The 19067-nt window shown below is 41.1% G+C and overlaps 1 protein-coding gene across 2 annotated transcripts in view; it reads right to left on the reverse strand.

Annotated features, from left to right (window-relative positions):
• B4GALT5 (beta-1,4-galactosyltransferase 5) overlaps positions 1-18849 on the reverse strand; it is a 75956-nt gene extending 57107 nt beyond the window's left edge. The window contains exon 1 of one of the 2 annotated variants that reach the window (XM_038572571.1): positions 18735-18849. In XM_038572571.1, coding sequence (XP_038428499.1) covers positions 18735-18849 — 115 coding nt within the window. Of the gene's footprint in view, positions 1-4590; positions 4616-18734 lie in introns of those variants that run through there. The other variant, XM_038572572.1, reaches the window with a different exon arrangement.
• Positions 18850-19067: the final 218 nt, after the last annotated feature.

Raw genomic sequence — 19067 nt, forward strand, 5'->3', positions numbered from 1 at the left:
ACTTATCAAAAAGTTTTATATAGTCCCCTTCCTTTTCCAAAACAATTCAGTCCTAAAGCCATTAGGTGGGGTAAAGCAAGGGAGGTGTCTGTGCTGAGGTGTCCAGGGAAGACACAATGGGTCACAAGGGGATGCCTAAGCACGGCAGGATGAGGGCTGCCCTGCATGCAGTGTCAGAGCCAGGAAGGGTGAGGAGGGCATCCAGCAGGAAAGAGGGGGGTGCCAAGGTCGGGGTGCCACAGCCCAAGCAGGGGTGAGAGGAGTGCCTGCCTGGGAAGAGGAGCAACCTGGTCCAAGGTGTGTGAGCCCAAGCAGCATGGGGAGGACACTCATGCTGACAAATGGGCTGGTGCAGGGTGTGGGAGTTAAGTGCGATCAGGAGGGAGGAGAGCCCAGCAAAGGGAACTGAACTGTTTGGGGTGAGAAGGATGTCCAAATAGAGACTGGGGATATAAAGCATACAAGGGATTGATCAACTAGGTAAGTGTATTAAGAAAAATGGGAGCTAAGATTCTCACTGCGAGAGAAAGGAATTACAAATATGGAAAGAGAGAAAACTAGACTGAACCCTGAGGTGTTAGATTTAAATTGCAGGTATTGATGTGAACTCCACAATTTCCCATTTACATGTAGAAATACAGATGTCGATGTGCATAGCTTTATATATTGAGGCAAGAAGCCTTAACACTCCAATAGCAATGAGTGCCCCCAGTATCCAGCTCTTGGCTTCTGAATATCCATTCTTCATTGAAAAGAATCAAAATTCTTTGGAAAATAGCTGATTCCAGGTCTGGGATAAGGAAGGCACAATGCACTTAGAACAAGCTGTTATGCCAGAAAGTAAAAATGTGACTCTGAATTTAATTATTTTTTTAGTCTAAAAGACATTACTGGGGCAACTGGCAACACTCTGATGGGGGCTGAAGGATTAAAAGGCCATAAAGTATCAATGTTAATTTCTTAACTTTAATGGTTGGCTGGTCTTTTGTTGAAATAACCTTGTTTGTTGAAAAACATAGTCTAGTATTTTAGGGGTGATACGAAATCATGTCACCAAATGGTTCAAGAAAAAGTCGATGTACTATAATCGCACAAAACTTTTTTTTTTTTATTTTTTTATTTACGATAGTCACACAGAGAGAGAGAGAGAGAGAGAGAGGCAGAGACACAGGCAGAGAGAGAAGCAGGCTCCATGCACCGGGAGCCCGATGTGGGATTCGATCCCTGGTCTCCAGGATCGCGCCCTGAGCCAAAGGCAGGCACCAAACTGCTGCGCCACCCAGGAATCCCCAAAACTTTTTAAAAATCATTTTTAAAAAGTCTCATACATTTAACCAAATTACGTCACAATTTTGTCTTATAGACAGTTCTGCTATGATGCTTATTTTGAAAATGCACATTTGTTCCAAGACAAGTGATATATGACAACAATGAGCATAACTGGAATTTCACATTTACTTATGTGTAATTTCACCCATAAGGAACATGCAGAAAACTACACCCCGCTACACACACACACACACACACACACACACTCATGCACATGCACATACCCCAAACATCTACCAGCTACCTCACTTCATCAAGCAAGTGCCCTATACACATCTGACATTACAATGTTTGGTACTGTATCAATCCTCCTTTCACCCACTACATAATAACTCACAAGTTGGCTGTCTTGATGCCCACATCCAAGAGCAAATTTCAGGTCTTTTTCAAAGTAAAGTATCCATTTTTTTAAATGTTATTTATTTATTTCAAAGAAAGAGAGAGCACAAGCATGAGCCAGGGAGGGGCAGAGAAGCAGATTCCCCACTGAGCAGGGAGCCCAATGTAGGGCTCAATCCTAGAACGCTGAGATCATGACCTGAGCCGAAGGTAGCCGGTTAACTGATTAAGCCACCCAAGAGCCCCTAAAGTGCCCTATTTATGGTTTTTCTTAACCATTTAAACAGGTATAAACCTGTGCTCAGTTTTCGTTAGTATCCTTTTTCATTGGGTTCCTTTTTTTTAATGAGTCACTAATAAAGTTTTTGAGGGTTGTGTACCTAAATTCACTTTTTCCATAAGTTCTATAGCTTTTATTTACCAATTTTGTGGACATGGTGATTTTTAGGAATGCCTAAGTCACATTACAGCAGAACTAATTGTATTTAATTTAGCCACCTTTACAAAGAATGACTTGCATGACATTCATGGTGTCCCTATTCTGTATGTATTAGGTACCTTAAAAAAAGAGGGTAGAAAAAGAAAAGATGACATTCAGTTGCAACCTAAATTTCCAGCAATTCAGAAAGTAAGATTCTGAATTTTCATCCTAATGTTTCAAAAAAAAACTAGAAAAACCCAGTCAGCCTAGAGAAAGCCATACAAAATTAACTATATATTTAATTCCTTTAGCTATAGAGGGCACACTGTGTCACATAGCTACATTTGAAAACACTAGGGAAATAATGACAGCAATGTGTATGTTTAATGTGGCCACAGCAACCCAACCAACTCCTTTTGTTTTGATCTGCTCTGACTTACCTTTGACTTCTCAGCTATTCAAACTTTAGTTACTTCTGACAAACTAAAGAAAAAATACCACACTGGAGAAAAATAATCGCGAAGTACAAGATTTCCAAGAAAGCCTTGATTTCTACTTTGCAGAATCCAATCAATGGAGAAACCAGATCAAATATTACACTTTCACATTAAGTTAGCCACCCTGGTGTACAATTTCACGAAATTTTAAATCTTCTACTTAATTTTATTAATAATATTTAGGAACAAGATTAAATCAACTTGACACCAAAGGGGCTGCAATTTCCTATCAGGTTTTTTGCCTATCAGTAAACACAGCAAGTATGTTTTCTTTATAGCCTTCCTTTCAAGAATTCCCTTGCTAGAAATAATCTTATAGCAAGAGATTATGTTTAGTTATAGTGAGGGGAAACACAGAACTAACCAGAAAAAGATGTTACAGCAGAGAAACTGCAAAAGGTTATTCCAGCACAAAACGGCACTGACTAAATTGCTACCACTCTTCTAAAAATCAATTCTCTCAGACTAACAATTCCTAAGCAGCAAAATTTTCAAATATCTGAGTGCATCTAAAGATGAAAAGGAGACGAAGAAATGAAAACACTTGTGATGAAAACATGATTACAAATAAATTATTGTAATTTTATCATTGTTGAAGTTCATTTAATAGTTTAAAAATACTGTTCAACAGAACAAGGGTGGTAACATTTGTGAGATTCTAATTACACATGCATGATTCATTCCGGAATGTTTCTGATGACACAAACTTACATAAATAATCTACTGGTAAGTTTATTCAGCTATCACAATGAAAAGAGTCAGTTTTTCACACATACAATACAACCCAAAACTATAGCTCTAATCTATGCAGTCTGTTTAACTATTTTAATTATAAAACTATTAAATTAACAGAATAATACTAAAATTAAATCAGTGGTAGTAATGTTTAATTCGTGGATACTGGGGAATGTTACTAAGCACAAACCACAAAATCTATGCCAAAACAAGTCCTCTTTAAAAGAGGTATTTTTCCCATTTTCCCTTGCAAGCTTTGTACTTGGCTTTGGTCAAAGCTAACATAAATAGCTACAGAAATGAGCAATATATTTCTCAGGAAAAAAGGCCATGGAAGCCAAAAGAGCACAGGTGGTAGACAAGCTAGCAGTATTGTTCTGTTCCCAGCACTCCTGGCTCCCCCACCCCCACGCCTCCGGCTTCAGCATCCTTAGCCACAGCACCTGCTCTTGAAGCTCAGCAGAACTTCCAGGTAACACCACAACATGGGAAGATTTATCCTTTGCAAACATGCTGACCCTTGTTCTTCTAGCTCTAAATTCTGTTCTAATGAACAGGGTCACAGAAAAAATTAAATCCTCCAGAAACTTCACCACAATCAACTGCTTCAGCCCTGGTCTAGTACATACCTGTTCAGGGGAGCTGGTAACCCAGCAGGAAATTTCCTCTTTCCTCTCCAGTCTCTACTCCAACTGAGCACTGTGATCAAGGGACTAGGGAAGGGGAAGGGCATAGTGATCTGGTGAATATCTAACTAGTAAGTACCAAGACTTGCAAACATATGACGCTATATCTCCTTTATCGTTGCAATAATCCTGCATTTATATACTGCTCATCTTCCCTTTTTACATATTAAGAAACACACTCATTTAAGTAACTGGCATCAAACAAAAATTAAATTGAATTATCCAAAAGCTTTAGAAATTCGGTTACTAATTAACCTAACCCTATTCTTGTTTTTTTGTGGGTTTTCTTTTCTTTTTTCTTTTTTTTCTTTTTTTTAAAGATTTTATTTATTTATTCATGAGAGACACACAGAGAGAGAGGCAGACACACACACAAGCAGAGGGAGAAGCAGGCTCCATGCAGGGAGCCTGATGCGGACTCGATCCCGGGACTCCAGGATCACGCCCTGGGCTGAAGGCAGGCACTAAACCATTGAGCCACCCAGGGATCCCCTGTGGGTTTTCTTTTTTTGGAAGGGGGGGACTTTGGGCCCTTTTACCTTTTATATTCTTCATAAATACAAAAGTCACATCAAAAAATTACCTTTGTTCATGGGGGTCCACTATACTGTTCACTCTGCTTTTGTGTAGGTTTGGAATTTTCTATAAGATAAAATAATTAAGGAAAAGATCTCAAATTTAAAGCTGAACAAAAATGTAGCTCTTATCTAAAGTTAATTACCAAATGGAATTCAAATAAATCCAAATTTTCTAATTCATGCAAATCTTAAGATTTCTCGATACTTAAAAGCAGAATGAAAAAGCCAGGCAAGCCAACAATGAAACAGAAAATCAAGCCAACACCAAAAAAAACATTTCACTTCCCCTCTCACATTCTCTCTCCCTCTCTGTCACATACACACACACTCGCGCGCGTGCGCACACACACATAGCACAATGAAGGTTTCTAGTTGTCCCTTCCAGACAAAACAACTGATGGGTGTTGGCCTAGCACTAATTGGCTCAAGCTTTTTTTAAAAAAAAAAACATCTTATTTATTTATTCATGAGAGACACAGACTGACAGAGGCAGAGACACAGGCAGAGGGAGAAGCAGGCTCCTCGCAGGAAGCCCGATGAGGGACTTGATCCCGGATTCCGGGATTGCGACCTGAGCCGAAGGCAGGCGCCCAACCGTTGAGCCACCCAGGCATCCCAAGCTCAAGCTTTTATTGAAAACATCATTTTAGCAATAGAGACAAGGTTATTTCCACCTTCCACCCAGTAGCATGAAGCACAAGAGCTAGTTATTCATGAACAACAGGCACACCATCCATATGGACTTTCAGTTTCAGAAAGTGTTTTATCTTCACCTCTCCCTGGATGAAGTAAAATATAAAACAGTTTCTCAGGTCCTAGACAAAAACTACTTCTCCAATTAAAGACTGGCAAGCATATTCACAGCATAAAGGTATAACTTTTATAAATTTGAAAACACCAAAGCCATTAACCTAAATACCTTCCTAATTAAAAACAGAAACAATGTTCCTCTCAATAGATGACAATTATTGTAGCTGCCCTATCCTAAATCAGGACTGATTGTTTTCCTATGTTTATCCTTTTTTTCATCTAACTGTCAAGTTTAGGTATAAGACAAACCATTAATAAATTCTTCTGTGACTTAAAATTCCAAAGCATTATCACACTCATACTACATAAAATACAAAGCGCTTAGAAGGGTTAAAATCCTTGCTGAGTACAAAACGGGCAAAACTTAAAACTCCTACTTATCATCTACCTGCAAACCAGGCCCAACATAACAAAACATCAGACTGCGCTGAGCATAATTAATCTAAAACTATGCTATGATTCAATTATAACGAACATATTTGCAAATCCATTGTTTTTACTTCATCCTTTTAGTTCCTCACCTTGAAACCTTAATGGTTAGCACAGCAACTTTTCACATACGGAAACGGAACTGGCTAGTTGTCCTTTTCAGCACCTCAGATCTGTCCATCTCTACTTCACCTTCTTGACTTCACAAATAAATACTGACTGAGCACCTACTGTGTGCCAAGAGTGTTCTAGGCAGGAATACAACAATGATCAAGGAAGATAAGTCCCACCCATTTAACACTGAATTAGAGGTCTGATGATGGGCACGAGTATAGGAGTTAGCCAGTAAAAAGGAAAAGGAGAGAGCCTAGTCAATGCTGGAGGGATAGGAAAGGAGTGGCATAAATGAGGCTGAAGAGGCAGGTAGAAGCCAGATCATGAAAGGCCTTACAAGTTACAATAGGGGGTCTGATTCTATCCCAAGAGTAATGAAAGTCACTGAAGGGTAGGAGACCAATTGAGCATGTCTGACAAATGCCTTATGAGCACCTATTCAGTGCAGACTTGTACTCTAAAACCAACACTCTTCAGGGTGGAAGAGGCCTAGGCATGTAAATGCATCCCTCCTCCACTGGTCCAGAGAGCACTGGTGTTATAAAGAAACTTCAGGTCACTGCTTACCACCATCACCATAACTCCATTCAGGAGATAAACAGCAGACACATTCCTTGTAAATATGACCACCACCAAAAACAGGCACAACCAATGAGCCCAATGGGGTTAGAGATTAAATGTGTTTTCAAGAATTTCTTAAAAGCTTTTTTGTTGTCATAAATATCTACAGTTAAATTATATTCACTATTATTTCTAGAAATTAAGGAATGTTAACACCAAGTGAACACTGGTTGAACTGACTGAACTGACCTTCAATTAAACACACCCATCCAGGAGTATAAAATCACTCAAAATTGAAAATTTCTTACTACAGGGAAGCTGTACTCCCTAGCTGAAAAGTTAAAAGCAACAGAGCTATGGTGTTTACTTCATTCATCACTGAACCCCCAACCCTACCACACTGTAGGGGGTGTAACATACAGAGGTTAAATTAATGAAGTTAGCTCTAATAGCCAAATCAAGCAAATGAAAAGCCAAATTTATATATTTTTTCTTTTATCACAAGCCTCAAAACATAAACATTTTCTAAGTACCCACCTGTCCTTAATCACTACCATTATCACTCACATTTAGACAAATACATTTACAATTCAGCTGGTACCAAGGACAAAAAATAATAATAAATTGCCATATTTTACCTTGAAGTACAGGAGTTCAGCAGATTTCACAAATTAGATTTTTCTATACTCCTCATTCTTTAGCACTCTTTCATTTTCTGATAATGTTATGAAGGAAATAGGGAAAAAACCCTGTGCTCGCATCACACATCTCCCACTTCATGCAGAGACCATCCTGGCAGCCTGTTCTCACCTCCACCTCCACCTGCCACCCTATGCCGTTTACCGGGAAGCATGGGGAAACAGAATGCTCTGGTGAATAAGGAATTACCAATTTTCACCAAATCAGAAGACAGAAAAAAAACAAACAAACCCCACGCTTGAGACCAAATTCAGTCAAGCCTCCGTGTCTTTCATTCTCAGTAACAAAATACAAAAGGTGCTGGTTAATGGAGATTTGAGATTAAAAAAAAAAAAAAAAAAAATGCCAAAAAAAAAAAAAAAAAGCCAAGTGAAACTTACTTTTCCCTATCTTAAAAGTCATCAGCCCCTTTAATTTCTATATGGAAAATAATGAGTCCAGTGTTTCATTAACTACATTCACCAATCTATAATATTTTCCAAATTTCTCTTCTATGACATATGTTTAATCAGTATACTGTATTGTCTCCAACACCAAAAATTTGGTGTCTCAACATCTGGCCTTGCCTTACGTGGACTTTCAGAGAACTGCAACTAAAAGCAGAAAATATTTGTTATATTTCAGTCCTATTAGACAACATAATTAACAAACAAAAAACAAGATTTGGACAGGCCCCCTTCCATCAGAAAAAGAAAAAAAAAATCACAGGACCATTCTAATACTTGAAACAGTTAACACAATCCACAGACCAGGTGAGTGTGGCAAAATAGTATCCATTTTAAAGATTTTATTTGTTTGAGAGAAAGAGAGAAGGCACAAGCAGGGAGGGGGCAGAGGGAGAGCATCTAAGGGAGACTCCCTGCTGAGTGCAGAGCCCAACTCAGGGCTGGATCTCACAACCCGGAGATCATGACCTGAGCGGAAACCAAGAATCAGAGGCTAGACTGAGCCACCCAGGTGCCCCAAAGAGCAACTATCTTAAAGACAGAGTCAGAAACCAAGCAACCAGCATCAACCTTAAAGAGGTTTAAGAGCAAGATAAACCAAAAACCCTTGATTCCTGCTTCCTTAATTATCAGATCAGTAGTAGCTTGCGCAGGAAATGCCTTTTGGTAACTTAAAGCATTTAGAAGTGCCTATCAGACCCTCACGGGCAGAAGTGGTAATGAGCACATTGTAGGGGAGCAAAAGTTAAGTGATACTTAACGGAGTAGTACTTTCTTTTTTTTAAGTACAAACTAAAGAAAAAAAGATAAATTGAAACTCATTAAAATTAAAAACTTGTGCACATCAAAAGACACTATCAAGAGAGTGAAAAGACAACCCACAGAAGGGGAGGAGATATTTGCAAACCATACATCTGGTAACAGTCTAACATTCAGAATATATGGACAGCTTCTCACAACTCAACAATGGACAATTCAATTTAAAAAATGGGCAAAGGACCAGAACAGACATTTCTCCAAACAAGATACACAAATGGCTAATAAACACATGAAAAGATGCTGATCGGGGATCCCTGGGTGGCGCAGCGGTTTGGCGCCTGCCTTTGGCCCAGGGCGCGATCCTGGAGACCCGGGATCGAATCCCACATCGGGCTCCCGGTGCATGGAGCCTGCTTCTCCCTCTGCCTGTGTCTCTGCCTCTCTCTCTCTCTCTCTGTGACTATCATAAATAAATAAAAAAAAATTAAAAAAAAAAAAAGGAAAGATGCTGATCATTTGTCATTAAGAAATGTAAAGCAAAACCACAATGAGCTATCATTTCACACCTACTAAAATCCCTATACATTAAAAACAAAAACAAAAAACAAACATAAAAAATGGAAAATAACAAGTGTTGGCCAGGATGTGGAAAATTGGAACCCTCATCCACTGCTGGTGGGAAAACGGCGTGCAGCCACTGTGGAAAAGTCAGGCAGTTCCTCAAAAAATTAACTAGAATTACCATATTATCCAGCAATTCCAATCCTAAATATATACCCGAAAGAACTAAAAACAGAGACTCAAACAGATAATTGTACACAAAAGTTCAGAGCAGTATTACTCACATACCCAAAAAGATGGAAACAATTCAAGTGTTCATCAACAGATGAATAAACAAAATGTGGTGGCAGGTACATATGATGGAATATTATCCAGCCATAGAAAGAATAAAGTTCTGATACATGCTATCACATGGATGAGCCTTGAAAAAACTATGAGAGGGTCGCCTGGGTGGCTCAGCAGTTAAGCATCTGCCTTCAGCCCAGGCAAGGCGTGATCCTGGAGTCCCAGGATCGAGTCCCACATCAGGTTCCCTGCATGGAGCCTGCTTCTCCCTCTGCCTGTGTCTCTGCCTCTCTCTCTGTGTGTCTCTCATGAATAAATAAATAAAATCTTAAAAAAAAAAGAAAACACTGTAAGAAGTAAAATAAGCTAGATACCAAAGGACAGTATGATTCCACTTACACAAAGCATCTAGAAAAGGCAAATTCAGAGACAAATTAGATCAGATACTAACAAGGGCTGAGAAAAGAGGGGAATCAGGAATTATCGCTTAATGGGAACAGAGCTTCTGCTTGGGGTGATGAAATTTTTGTAAACAGCAGTGACAGTTGCATAACATTGTGAATGTAATTAAAGCCACAGAATTACACATTTAAATTAATACATAGCAAACTTTATGTTATGTATATTTACCCCCAAAGAAACAGCAAGGAAAACAAGTACAAAGTATTGTGGAGCAAAATGAATTCCAAGTCACTTCAAAATCAGGATTAAGAGAAGAAGCCATCCTTTCCCTAAAGTAAATGCAATCCAACAACGAAGAGTCTGGTTAGATCAAGACAATAGTACCTTCATTCATTCCATTAAATGTTTAAGTGCATACAATGTGCTAGGCACTATTCTAGGCATAAGAAAATCATAATTCAGAAAACTTTCCTATCACTACTCTATAGACTAGGAGGATATGGATAAAATGAGTTTTTCTTAATAAATTAAAAGATTAAATGCTTTTAATGTACACAGTTTCATGTAATAAGCACACCAAAAATCCTGAATTGGTCCACATAGTTTAACTTCCTTAAAGTTCCTTGCCAATTTGTCTTTTTCTAAACTGGAATACAAGATTTCTCTTTTTTTTAACTATAACGACCACTGTGTAGCATTTGGGAAAATATTTTTTTCCTCTTTTTTTTTTTTTTAAATAAACAATTTTATTTATTTGACAGAGAGCACAAGCAGGGGGAGCAGCAGGCAGAGGGTAAGGGAGAAGCAGGCCCCCCGCTGAGCAGGGAACCCAATGCAGGGCTAGATCCCAGGACCCTGAGATCATGACCTGAGCCAAGGGCAGACACTTAACCAACTGAGCCACTCAGGTGCCCCAGAAAATGCTATTTTCTGACCTTCACAAGACAATGGTCTAACAATCAGAAAATATAGGGGTGCCTGGGTGGCTCACCCAGTTGGGTGTCCAACTCTTGGTTTCGGCTCAGGTCATGATCTTGGGGTCATGGAATCAAGCCCCCACATTTGGGATCCATGCTCAGTGGGGAGTCGGCTTGGGATTCTCTCTCTCCCTCTGCCCCTCCTTCCATGTGCGCGCTCTTTTTCTCAAATAAATAAATAAATTTTTTTTTTTTTAAAAGAAAATAGATACATTACAAGCCTGAGTATAATTTAGGCCTGGTGCCTAAAAGCAGAACTCTTCAAAATGGGATAATTAGCAGGTTTAGGAGGAAAAAAAATAGTCTTTTCCCATCTTTCTGAGCGAATGGTTTTTCAACAATGAGACCTGAGCAAAAGGTTTAAATATCTATTAATCATACTTTTAGGACCACCTGGGAGGTGAAGAAAACAGTTCCCTTCTTGCAATACCTGCATGTTTTACAGCTCTTTAATAAAAAATAATAGTCATGCTCACTGGCATGGCCTAGATTAATTTAAGTTTTAAAACACAACACTGAGCCTCCCTACAATCCATGCCTGCCTGCGCCTGACACTCTACAGCATTTTCATCACCATAATTAGGCCACGAATTGCCTCAGAGAACTGTTCATAATTGATGACTGTAACTAAGGCAACTCAGAAACAATGACCAGGTTCCCTTCTAGTCGTTGCAAAGTACCTGGGTGTCTGTAACCTGGGAAGGAGGAGTAATAATACCTAGAGTCTAATAACTGCTTACTCAAACTAATGAAAGGAGTGGGGACAGGGGCATGGGAGAAGAGATGGTACTTTAAATGATCAGTGGGACTCCCGTGCCTGGGAAAACACTGCATTCAGGGGATCAGCAGGAGGCCTGAGTGTTCTTCAGGATAAAGCCACAATTTAAAAAAAGAACTTACTGGGTCAAAATGTAATATTCATTTTCACTTAACATCCAATTACCTAGAGGACTGAGGATGGGGCAGGAGCTAATGAGTCCAGGGCTCTCCCTCACACTTAAAAGCCAAGTTTCACTAGGGAAAGAATGGATTTAGCAGATTAAAACTTAAAAGGATTTCCCCAAGGAAAGAAAGAAAGAAAGAAAGAAAGAAAGAAAGAAGAAAGAAAGAAAGAAAAGAAAGAAAGAAGAAAGAAGAAAAGGAAAAAGAAGGAAAAAATGGCTTTAACATCCCAAAGATATTCATATAAAATTCTTTTTTAGTTTTTTCCCTTGACCAAGACAATACAAGTTTTGTTGCAGTTTTGTTGTGTTTTTTGTTTGTTTGTTTGTTTGTTTTGTCAGAGTAATTTCAAACCTATAGAACAGCACAAAAATTCTTTTTAGGGCAAGTGTCCTAAAACAACAGATTGTACAGTGTGAACTTCTCCATCACCCCAAAGAATGCAACCCGGCCATGTGGCAATTCATGGCAACACTTCACCACTTCAGCAGTGTCACAGAAGCCACGGCTCAGCAAATCACCAAAGGTGGGAAACCATGTGAGTGGAAATGTGAATTTTAAAAAGATGGGGAACTATTACTTGACACAAGTTGTTAGTTCTTCCACTTTCAGGTTCACGCTACACTTGCTTATTAGACTCCTATAACCTCAAATCCAAAAGGAACTGGAGAATCTCTACTATCATCCGTGTCCTCCGTTTATAGAGAGCAAAGCTGAGGTAATGCTTCATATCTAGTTCCTGGTAAAGTCGGACCAGAGGCCTGGTCCCCCCAGCTCTGGGGAGCAGGAGCATGAGAACACAGAGGATGTCTCCCATTTACAAATAATCATTATCAACACAGAGCTTGATGTCAAGCTCTGTGCTAAGCCCTTTTACACAGTATCAGACTGTGTAGAAGAGAAAATCTTCCACTTGGTAGGTGAGAAAATTGAAAATAACTTGCCCGATGGACCTGGCTGGCTCAGTCAGTAGAGCAAGTGACTCTTGATCTCAGGGTGGCCGAGTTCTAGCCCCACATTGGGTGTAGAGCCTACTTAAAAGTAAAAAAACACTTTAAAAAAAATCTGCCCAGTCTGCCACTCTCCCCACTCATGCACTCGCTCTGTCAAATGAATAAAAAAAAAAAAAAAATCTGTCCATTGAGTGGGTTGATTCGAACCTAGGTCTGGCTGGTTTCAAAGCTAATGTTCACTCCTATTCCACAGTCCTTACCATGGCTACAGGGTCCTACACAGCCTAAGCCCTCCCACCTTTCGGAATCCATTTCCTCCCACTCTTCCATCACTTAAAAAATCCAGTCAACCTTCACTCAAAATCACCCTTGCCTCTCTACTTTTACCTGTGCTGGATGACCACTGCCCCCCTCAATCCCTACCCTGCCCACCACCCCCAAACTTGTGAGTGACTCATTCTACACCTTCAAGGCAAGTATCATCTCTTCAACAAGTCTTTCCCTAACCACTCAATCTAAAACACTCAGTCATTCCTACCACTATCTGAAATTGCCCTCCATATTGGCTGTGCCCCCATTAGGATAATGGGGGCACAATAAGGGCAAAAACCTCTCACTGAAACAAAAGCACAATGATGGCAGAAATGGTCTGCCTTATTCATTTCTAGACTGCTAAATACCCAAGACTATCAGACAAGAGGAGACACTCAAAAGAAGTACTGGTTGAATAAAGGAATGAATACCTCTCTGAACTCCCATCTCATTAAGAACAAGTATCACATAATTTAGCAACTTACTACAAACTATCTTCTATTTTCCCCTAGTTGTTTCTTGTGATTAATCTTGTCTTTTCAACCATATTGTGCATGCCTCAGTGATATCTTATAGTTCTCAAGTTTGGGCAAGTTAATGACAACATGGGCTTATATGATCATCTATAAAATGAAAGAAGCAGTCAGAAGTCTAGAATTCAAGTATCTCCCATAGCTAGTAACATAATAGGCAGACACTCAAATGCTAATTATTGACCCATAGATCTCAAATCCATTTTCTCACAACTTTCTACAAAAATACACCTATTGTACAAAGGCAGGCACACTTTTACTTAGCTAATATTATCAGAAACCTAAATAACGGCCCTTATGCTAGTAGGCCATGCAGCCCTGCCTCCTCTCAGGACCGCCCTATTAACTAACCTCTTTTAAGCCACACCCAACCTGTTTGCTTCTGATTATCCTTTATCTTAACCAGTGTTAACTTCCAGTTTTCTGTATTTCTTTGACAGGTCTCAGCAGCACCATATTCCTTATTTCTTGCTTGCTCAAGTTCTGTTTTATATGGCTGGATGTATCCAACAAATTTTCCAAGATCAAAAAAGCTGCAAAATTAGGGAAGTCAGTATTTGGCTTCTAGTGCTTTGGAATGCCTACTCTCCTGAAGAGTTCTAAAGACTCATCGCAACACAGAGACCCTCTTTCCTGGTAATTTATTATATGCTGTTCCCACTGGCCTGTCGAGCTCGGGCTCCGGAGGTGAGGGGAAAATGTCAGGAGATTAGAGCAGAATCATCTACTGGCTACACGACTGATGGCCTGGAATAGTAACTGATACTGTTTGAAAACTGCTTCTAAAGATTGTCCAAGATTAGCATATTTTCACCATTAAAGAAGCCTCCACTGCAAACCCAGACCTTGTTTCCAACATAACAAAATTCTGCAGGAAAGACATAAAACATCACTGAAGTCTTGGTCAAAAGTGTGCTGTTTGGTTTTAAAACTTCAACTTGCTCCCTAAATATGGTTTTCTTCTAAGAAGACTAACACGACTCAGAAAATGTTTGAGCAAGTGTGTGTGCTCACGAGCGTGTGGGAGGTGAAGATCTTTAACAGGATGAGGTTTTTTGTTTTTTTTTTTTACTTTTTTACAATACATTCTACCACTTGTATATCCTTCCACCAAAGCTCAAGAACTTTGGCACTGAGGCACTTAAAGGGCATTTTCATGTGAGGAAGAAAAAAAAAAAAAAAGAGGCTGTTTTCATACTAAACGGTGGGGAATCTGAAATTTTCCTGTAGTTAGAAAAAGTTGTATTTGATTACAAAAAACATGTATCTTATCCGAAATCATAGGTCCAATATCTGCACAGAATGTGAATGAATTATCAACTTTCTATATGTAAAAACTTCTCATTAAAAGTTTGGCTAAGATGCTAATTATTGCAGTTCTAGTTTTTCAAACAGCTTTGAGTTTTTGCCAAGTTTAAGATCAGGGAATCAAGTGACTTGTTCAAGGTCATTTGGTCAAATCAGGTAAGATTAGAATTACTAGTTCCTGCCTCCCAAAAGCCAGTTGTAAATCAAACTAAGCAGGCCAAAGGGAAAAATCACTCCCCATTTCCTTTCCTCAATAATCAAAGAGCAAAAGAAAAATCAATTTAAACGACAGAACTTCAATTAATAAATTTTCATCAATCCACAGACTAGTACCTCTAACCAGGCATAGGCACCTACCTCTCTCAAAATCAGTAACTTCTCTATAACCTGCCCATCTGATGGCACCATAAATTTATTAAGATGTTTTTCAATCAGAACTTCATATGTATATCTATAATATCACTTCTCTATCTTCTAAAAGACCTGGTCAGACTGGAATATGGATATACTCTGAGCTGTTAGGTTTCTTTCTTTCTTTCTTTCTTTTTTTTTTTTTTTTAAGTTAAAGGATCATAAATAAGTTCAAAGTTTTCTTCAGAACTCTAAAAGGAATAGGGAGAGTTCACCAGGACAAGTGAAACAGTGATTAAGTGAGAATCGGTCAGGCTGTGGCTGGGAGAGAACTAGAGAGAACTAGAGAGAAGAGGCACAGATGCATCTTCATCACCATACAGCTTCCTCCTCCATTTCAAATCTACCATCTCCATTGCTCTTTCTTTTTCTTTTTTTTAAGTGAGTGGGGAGTTCAAGGCACTCCCCACCCTGAGATCAAGCCCTGAACAGAGATCAAGAGTCAGAGGTTTAACTGACTGAGCCACCCAGACACCCATCCACATCACACTTCTGACCCATCCTTTTCATTTCCACTTTCAAATTGCTGATGTAAAACACTACTTTTTAATTAGTAACAAAAATGTAATGTTCAGTGAAGCCATATTTTGAAATCACTAACTGGTTTGGGACAAGGATACTGAGAGCACTCTGTATTTGTTACAAACACACTATAGTTGTATTTAGTAACACTCCTCACATCCAATTTTCTAAGTCAAATGGCACCATCACCCCCATTTCAGATGACCCTCAAGTCCAGGAAAATTTCCCTTTGCTCTCAGACTATAGATCACCAATATTAAGAGCTGGCATCAGATCTGAAAAATACTAAGTGAATGGGTCGGCTGACACTGTGGCTGAATTATATCATATATGAACAACTTTATAACATTTATAACTAAACATGATTTTTCTCTTAAATTAAATTCAAGTCTACCTATTTCTGAATACAGCTATAACATACTCTTTGGACTGATTTCTCTTTAGGCCCTTGAGCAAAACAGGGTCACAGGGTATACAGAGCAAATCAAAAGCAGGACTGGAAAAAATTAAACCCAGAAGGAAATGTAAGTTTAACACTTTCCAATATGCCAGAAGTCAGAGTTGTCATTATTTGAAATGAATTAGGTTGAGCTATTATCACGCTGCCTCTATACAACCGTTTTCGACCTGCAAAAAAAAACAGAAATTTCCTATGGCTCAACCTAGTATTATTTTCTAAGCTCATTTTAATAATTGTCTCAAATTAAGGTCTTCGCAACCTAAAGCACATAAACCCTTATTATTTCTCTAGATTGCCTTAACCTTTGGAAAGATTTGCCACCCCACTGCCCAAGGCTGGTCGTTTGAAAATTTTAAGTCTATTAGCAGGAAAGCTAAGAGAAAAAAAACAACAGCAACAACAAAAAGACCCACCAAACTGCTGAATGCAGGAACCCTAAAGCCATTCCACATCTTTTTTATGGCTTGCCTTTCCCACTAACAGAATCTGAATCCTAAGTAGATCTGCCCTTTAGGGGACTTCTGTTTGTGAAAACTTGAGAGCTTTGCATCTTTTTCACTCATCAGTGATACAAGAATCTGTAGATGCCCATCACTTTACACTGGGGTTCCACTGACCTAAAAAAAAAAAAAAAAAAACTATCCTTCAGGAATTTTAACGAAGTTACTAAATTCCATTTCTGCTGGGGAATCTGGCTTGAAACCTTTCTAATCTAAAGGGTGATCACCATCCCAGTGGGATCATTCTGCCATTTGGATATGGCTGATTTATGTACAAACAACAGAACTAACCAGTCACTTGGAAGTGGTTATGGCTTCAAGACAGCATCTAGGTCCAAATCTATCTTTTCACACCCATTGTTATTACGTCTAATATCCAATATACTAATGACCTCTTTTCTCAATTAGTTTCACTAATTACACACCTGTTCTTGTTCTGCCAAAATTCCTATCTCCTCATCTGATCCATCAGGCCACATGCTATATACTCCACCAGAGGGATCCTTTTTCCTCAGATACTTCATAAACTGTTAGGGCAATCTGATATTGTCTATTCTATCTTCCCAGATCTACTTTATAGTACAAATCATCAATATTATAAGTGAAATATGCTCCAAAAAAAGTGAAATATGTGAAATATGCTCCAAAAAAAAAAAAAAATCAGGAGAGAATCTCCTGCTCTATCTGGAAATTTCTCTATTCAGCTAGTTCAGTGTTGACAGGTCAACAGAGAATGGCACTAGTCATTACTACAATCCTAAAGGGCATTCCCCTATAGTTAAACCATCAACCCTTTCCTAACATCCAAATGACCCAGACTTTTTACAGCAGAATTTACTCTCCTTGTCCCAGCCCCAACGGCAGCTTCGGGTCTTTTTTTCACCCTGAACCAAGGTTTTCTCTAGAGCCCGTGGTGATGCTATGCCAGGCAAATACATTCATTAAACCTTTATTTCTCAAAAGTTACATATAATAACTGTTTAAAAAAAAAAAAAAACTCTATGCATCATAGGTGCTTTAAAAGGGAATTTACCTACTTCCTTAAAACACTATGAGGTGTGGATTTATACTCCCATTTTACAGAGGAGAAAGGCTGAGGCTTAGTAACTTGCCCAAGGTCATAAAGGGCAGGGATTTGAATCCAAGTCTGACCTCAGTGTCCTCTGACCTTAACTCTCACGCTGTCTTTCCTTCCAATCTCTTTCTTCATGTCCTAAATAAATGTCTGCTCTGTGGTCTTAACAAAGTCTATGCTTGGGCAGTGCTCAGTTTTCCCCAGACGGTCTTGCCTTTAAAGGACATGCCTTTGAGAAGAATGAGTACCCATTCCAATTTTTCTCCATGCTCCTCCTTCCCACCTGGCACCATCTCCCCGAGGCTCTTATCACAAATCCTCCTCTAGGGCCAATTTACATGTCCTCTCAGTCCCGAGCAGAGCACAGGATACTGAAGGGCCATCTTCCACCCCAAGACTAGGAGAGGGCAGCCCTGACAGCGTGGAAAGGTCCAGACAGCACCCTTCCCCAAGTCTTCATTCAGAAGGAAACTGTGGTCGAGGGCCGGAGGGGGTAGGGGGAAAGAATTTGGGGAAGGAAAAGAGGTACAGGGGCGGAGATAGCAACAAGGGTGTGCCCTTGGGGGAGGTGGGGAGACGGAGATGATGGGGGTGCCGCTCGGTGAGGAAGGGGCCACGGGGGGGGGGGTGAAGGTGTATGCTGCGGAGGAGGGCCTGGAGGTGGATGGAACGGGAAAGTGGAGGGAAGAAAGGGCAGGGAGGGGGAGCAGGAAACGGGGGCCTCGACCGGGAGGGGAGAAGGAAGGATGGATGGGAACCGGGGAGGTGGGGCGCGCGCGCCGGGGCTCCGCGAGGGGGAGCGGCGGGCCGGGGGGCGCGGGGTGCGCGGAATGCCGGGAACCGGGGCCTCGGGAGACCCGGGCAGGGGGAGCGGGCGGCCGCGAGCCGAGCCGCAAGGGCGGGAAAGGGGGCGTCCCGGCGCTGGCGCTGGCGCTGGCCGGGGGGGGGGGGGGGGGGGGGGGCACGGCGGGCTCCGAGGGGATGGAGTCCCGGGGGCGGGGGGTGCGTGGGCGGCGGCGCGGTGCAGAGGGCGGGAAGGTGCCGGCGTCCCCCGAGCCCGGGCGTGCGGGACCGCGGGGCCCCTTCCTACCTATGCCGGGCGCCACATAGACGAAGTAGAGCAGCGAGGACGAGAGCGAGAAGAAGAAGAGCGCGGCGAGCAGCGAGCGGCGCGGCAGCCGCAGCAGCCCCCGGCGGACGCGCATGCTGCAGCCGGGCGGCCGCGGGAGAGCCGGGCCGGGCCTGCTCCCGCCGCTCCCCGTCCGCCGCCTCCTGGGCCGCCGCCGCCGCCTGGGCCTCGGCCACCACCACCTCCCGGGCCTCGCGGGCCGCCGCTCCCAGCCGCCGCCTCGCCGCTCCCAGCCGCCGGCCGCCGCGGGCCGGGCCACATGAAGCGGGCGGGGGCCTGAGCGGCCCGGAGCTA

Source organism: Canis lupus, chromosome 24, assembly GCF_011100685.1.
Source record: "Canis lupus familiaris isolate Mischka breed German Shepherd chromosome 24, alternate assembly UU_Cfam_GSD_1.0, whole genome shotgun sequence".
NCBI classification, from domain to species: domain Eukaryota; kingdom Metazoa; phylum Chordata; class Mammalia; order Carnivora; family Canidae; genus Canis; species Canis lupus.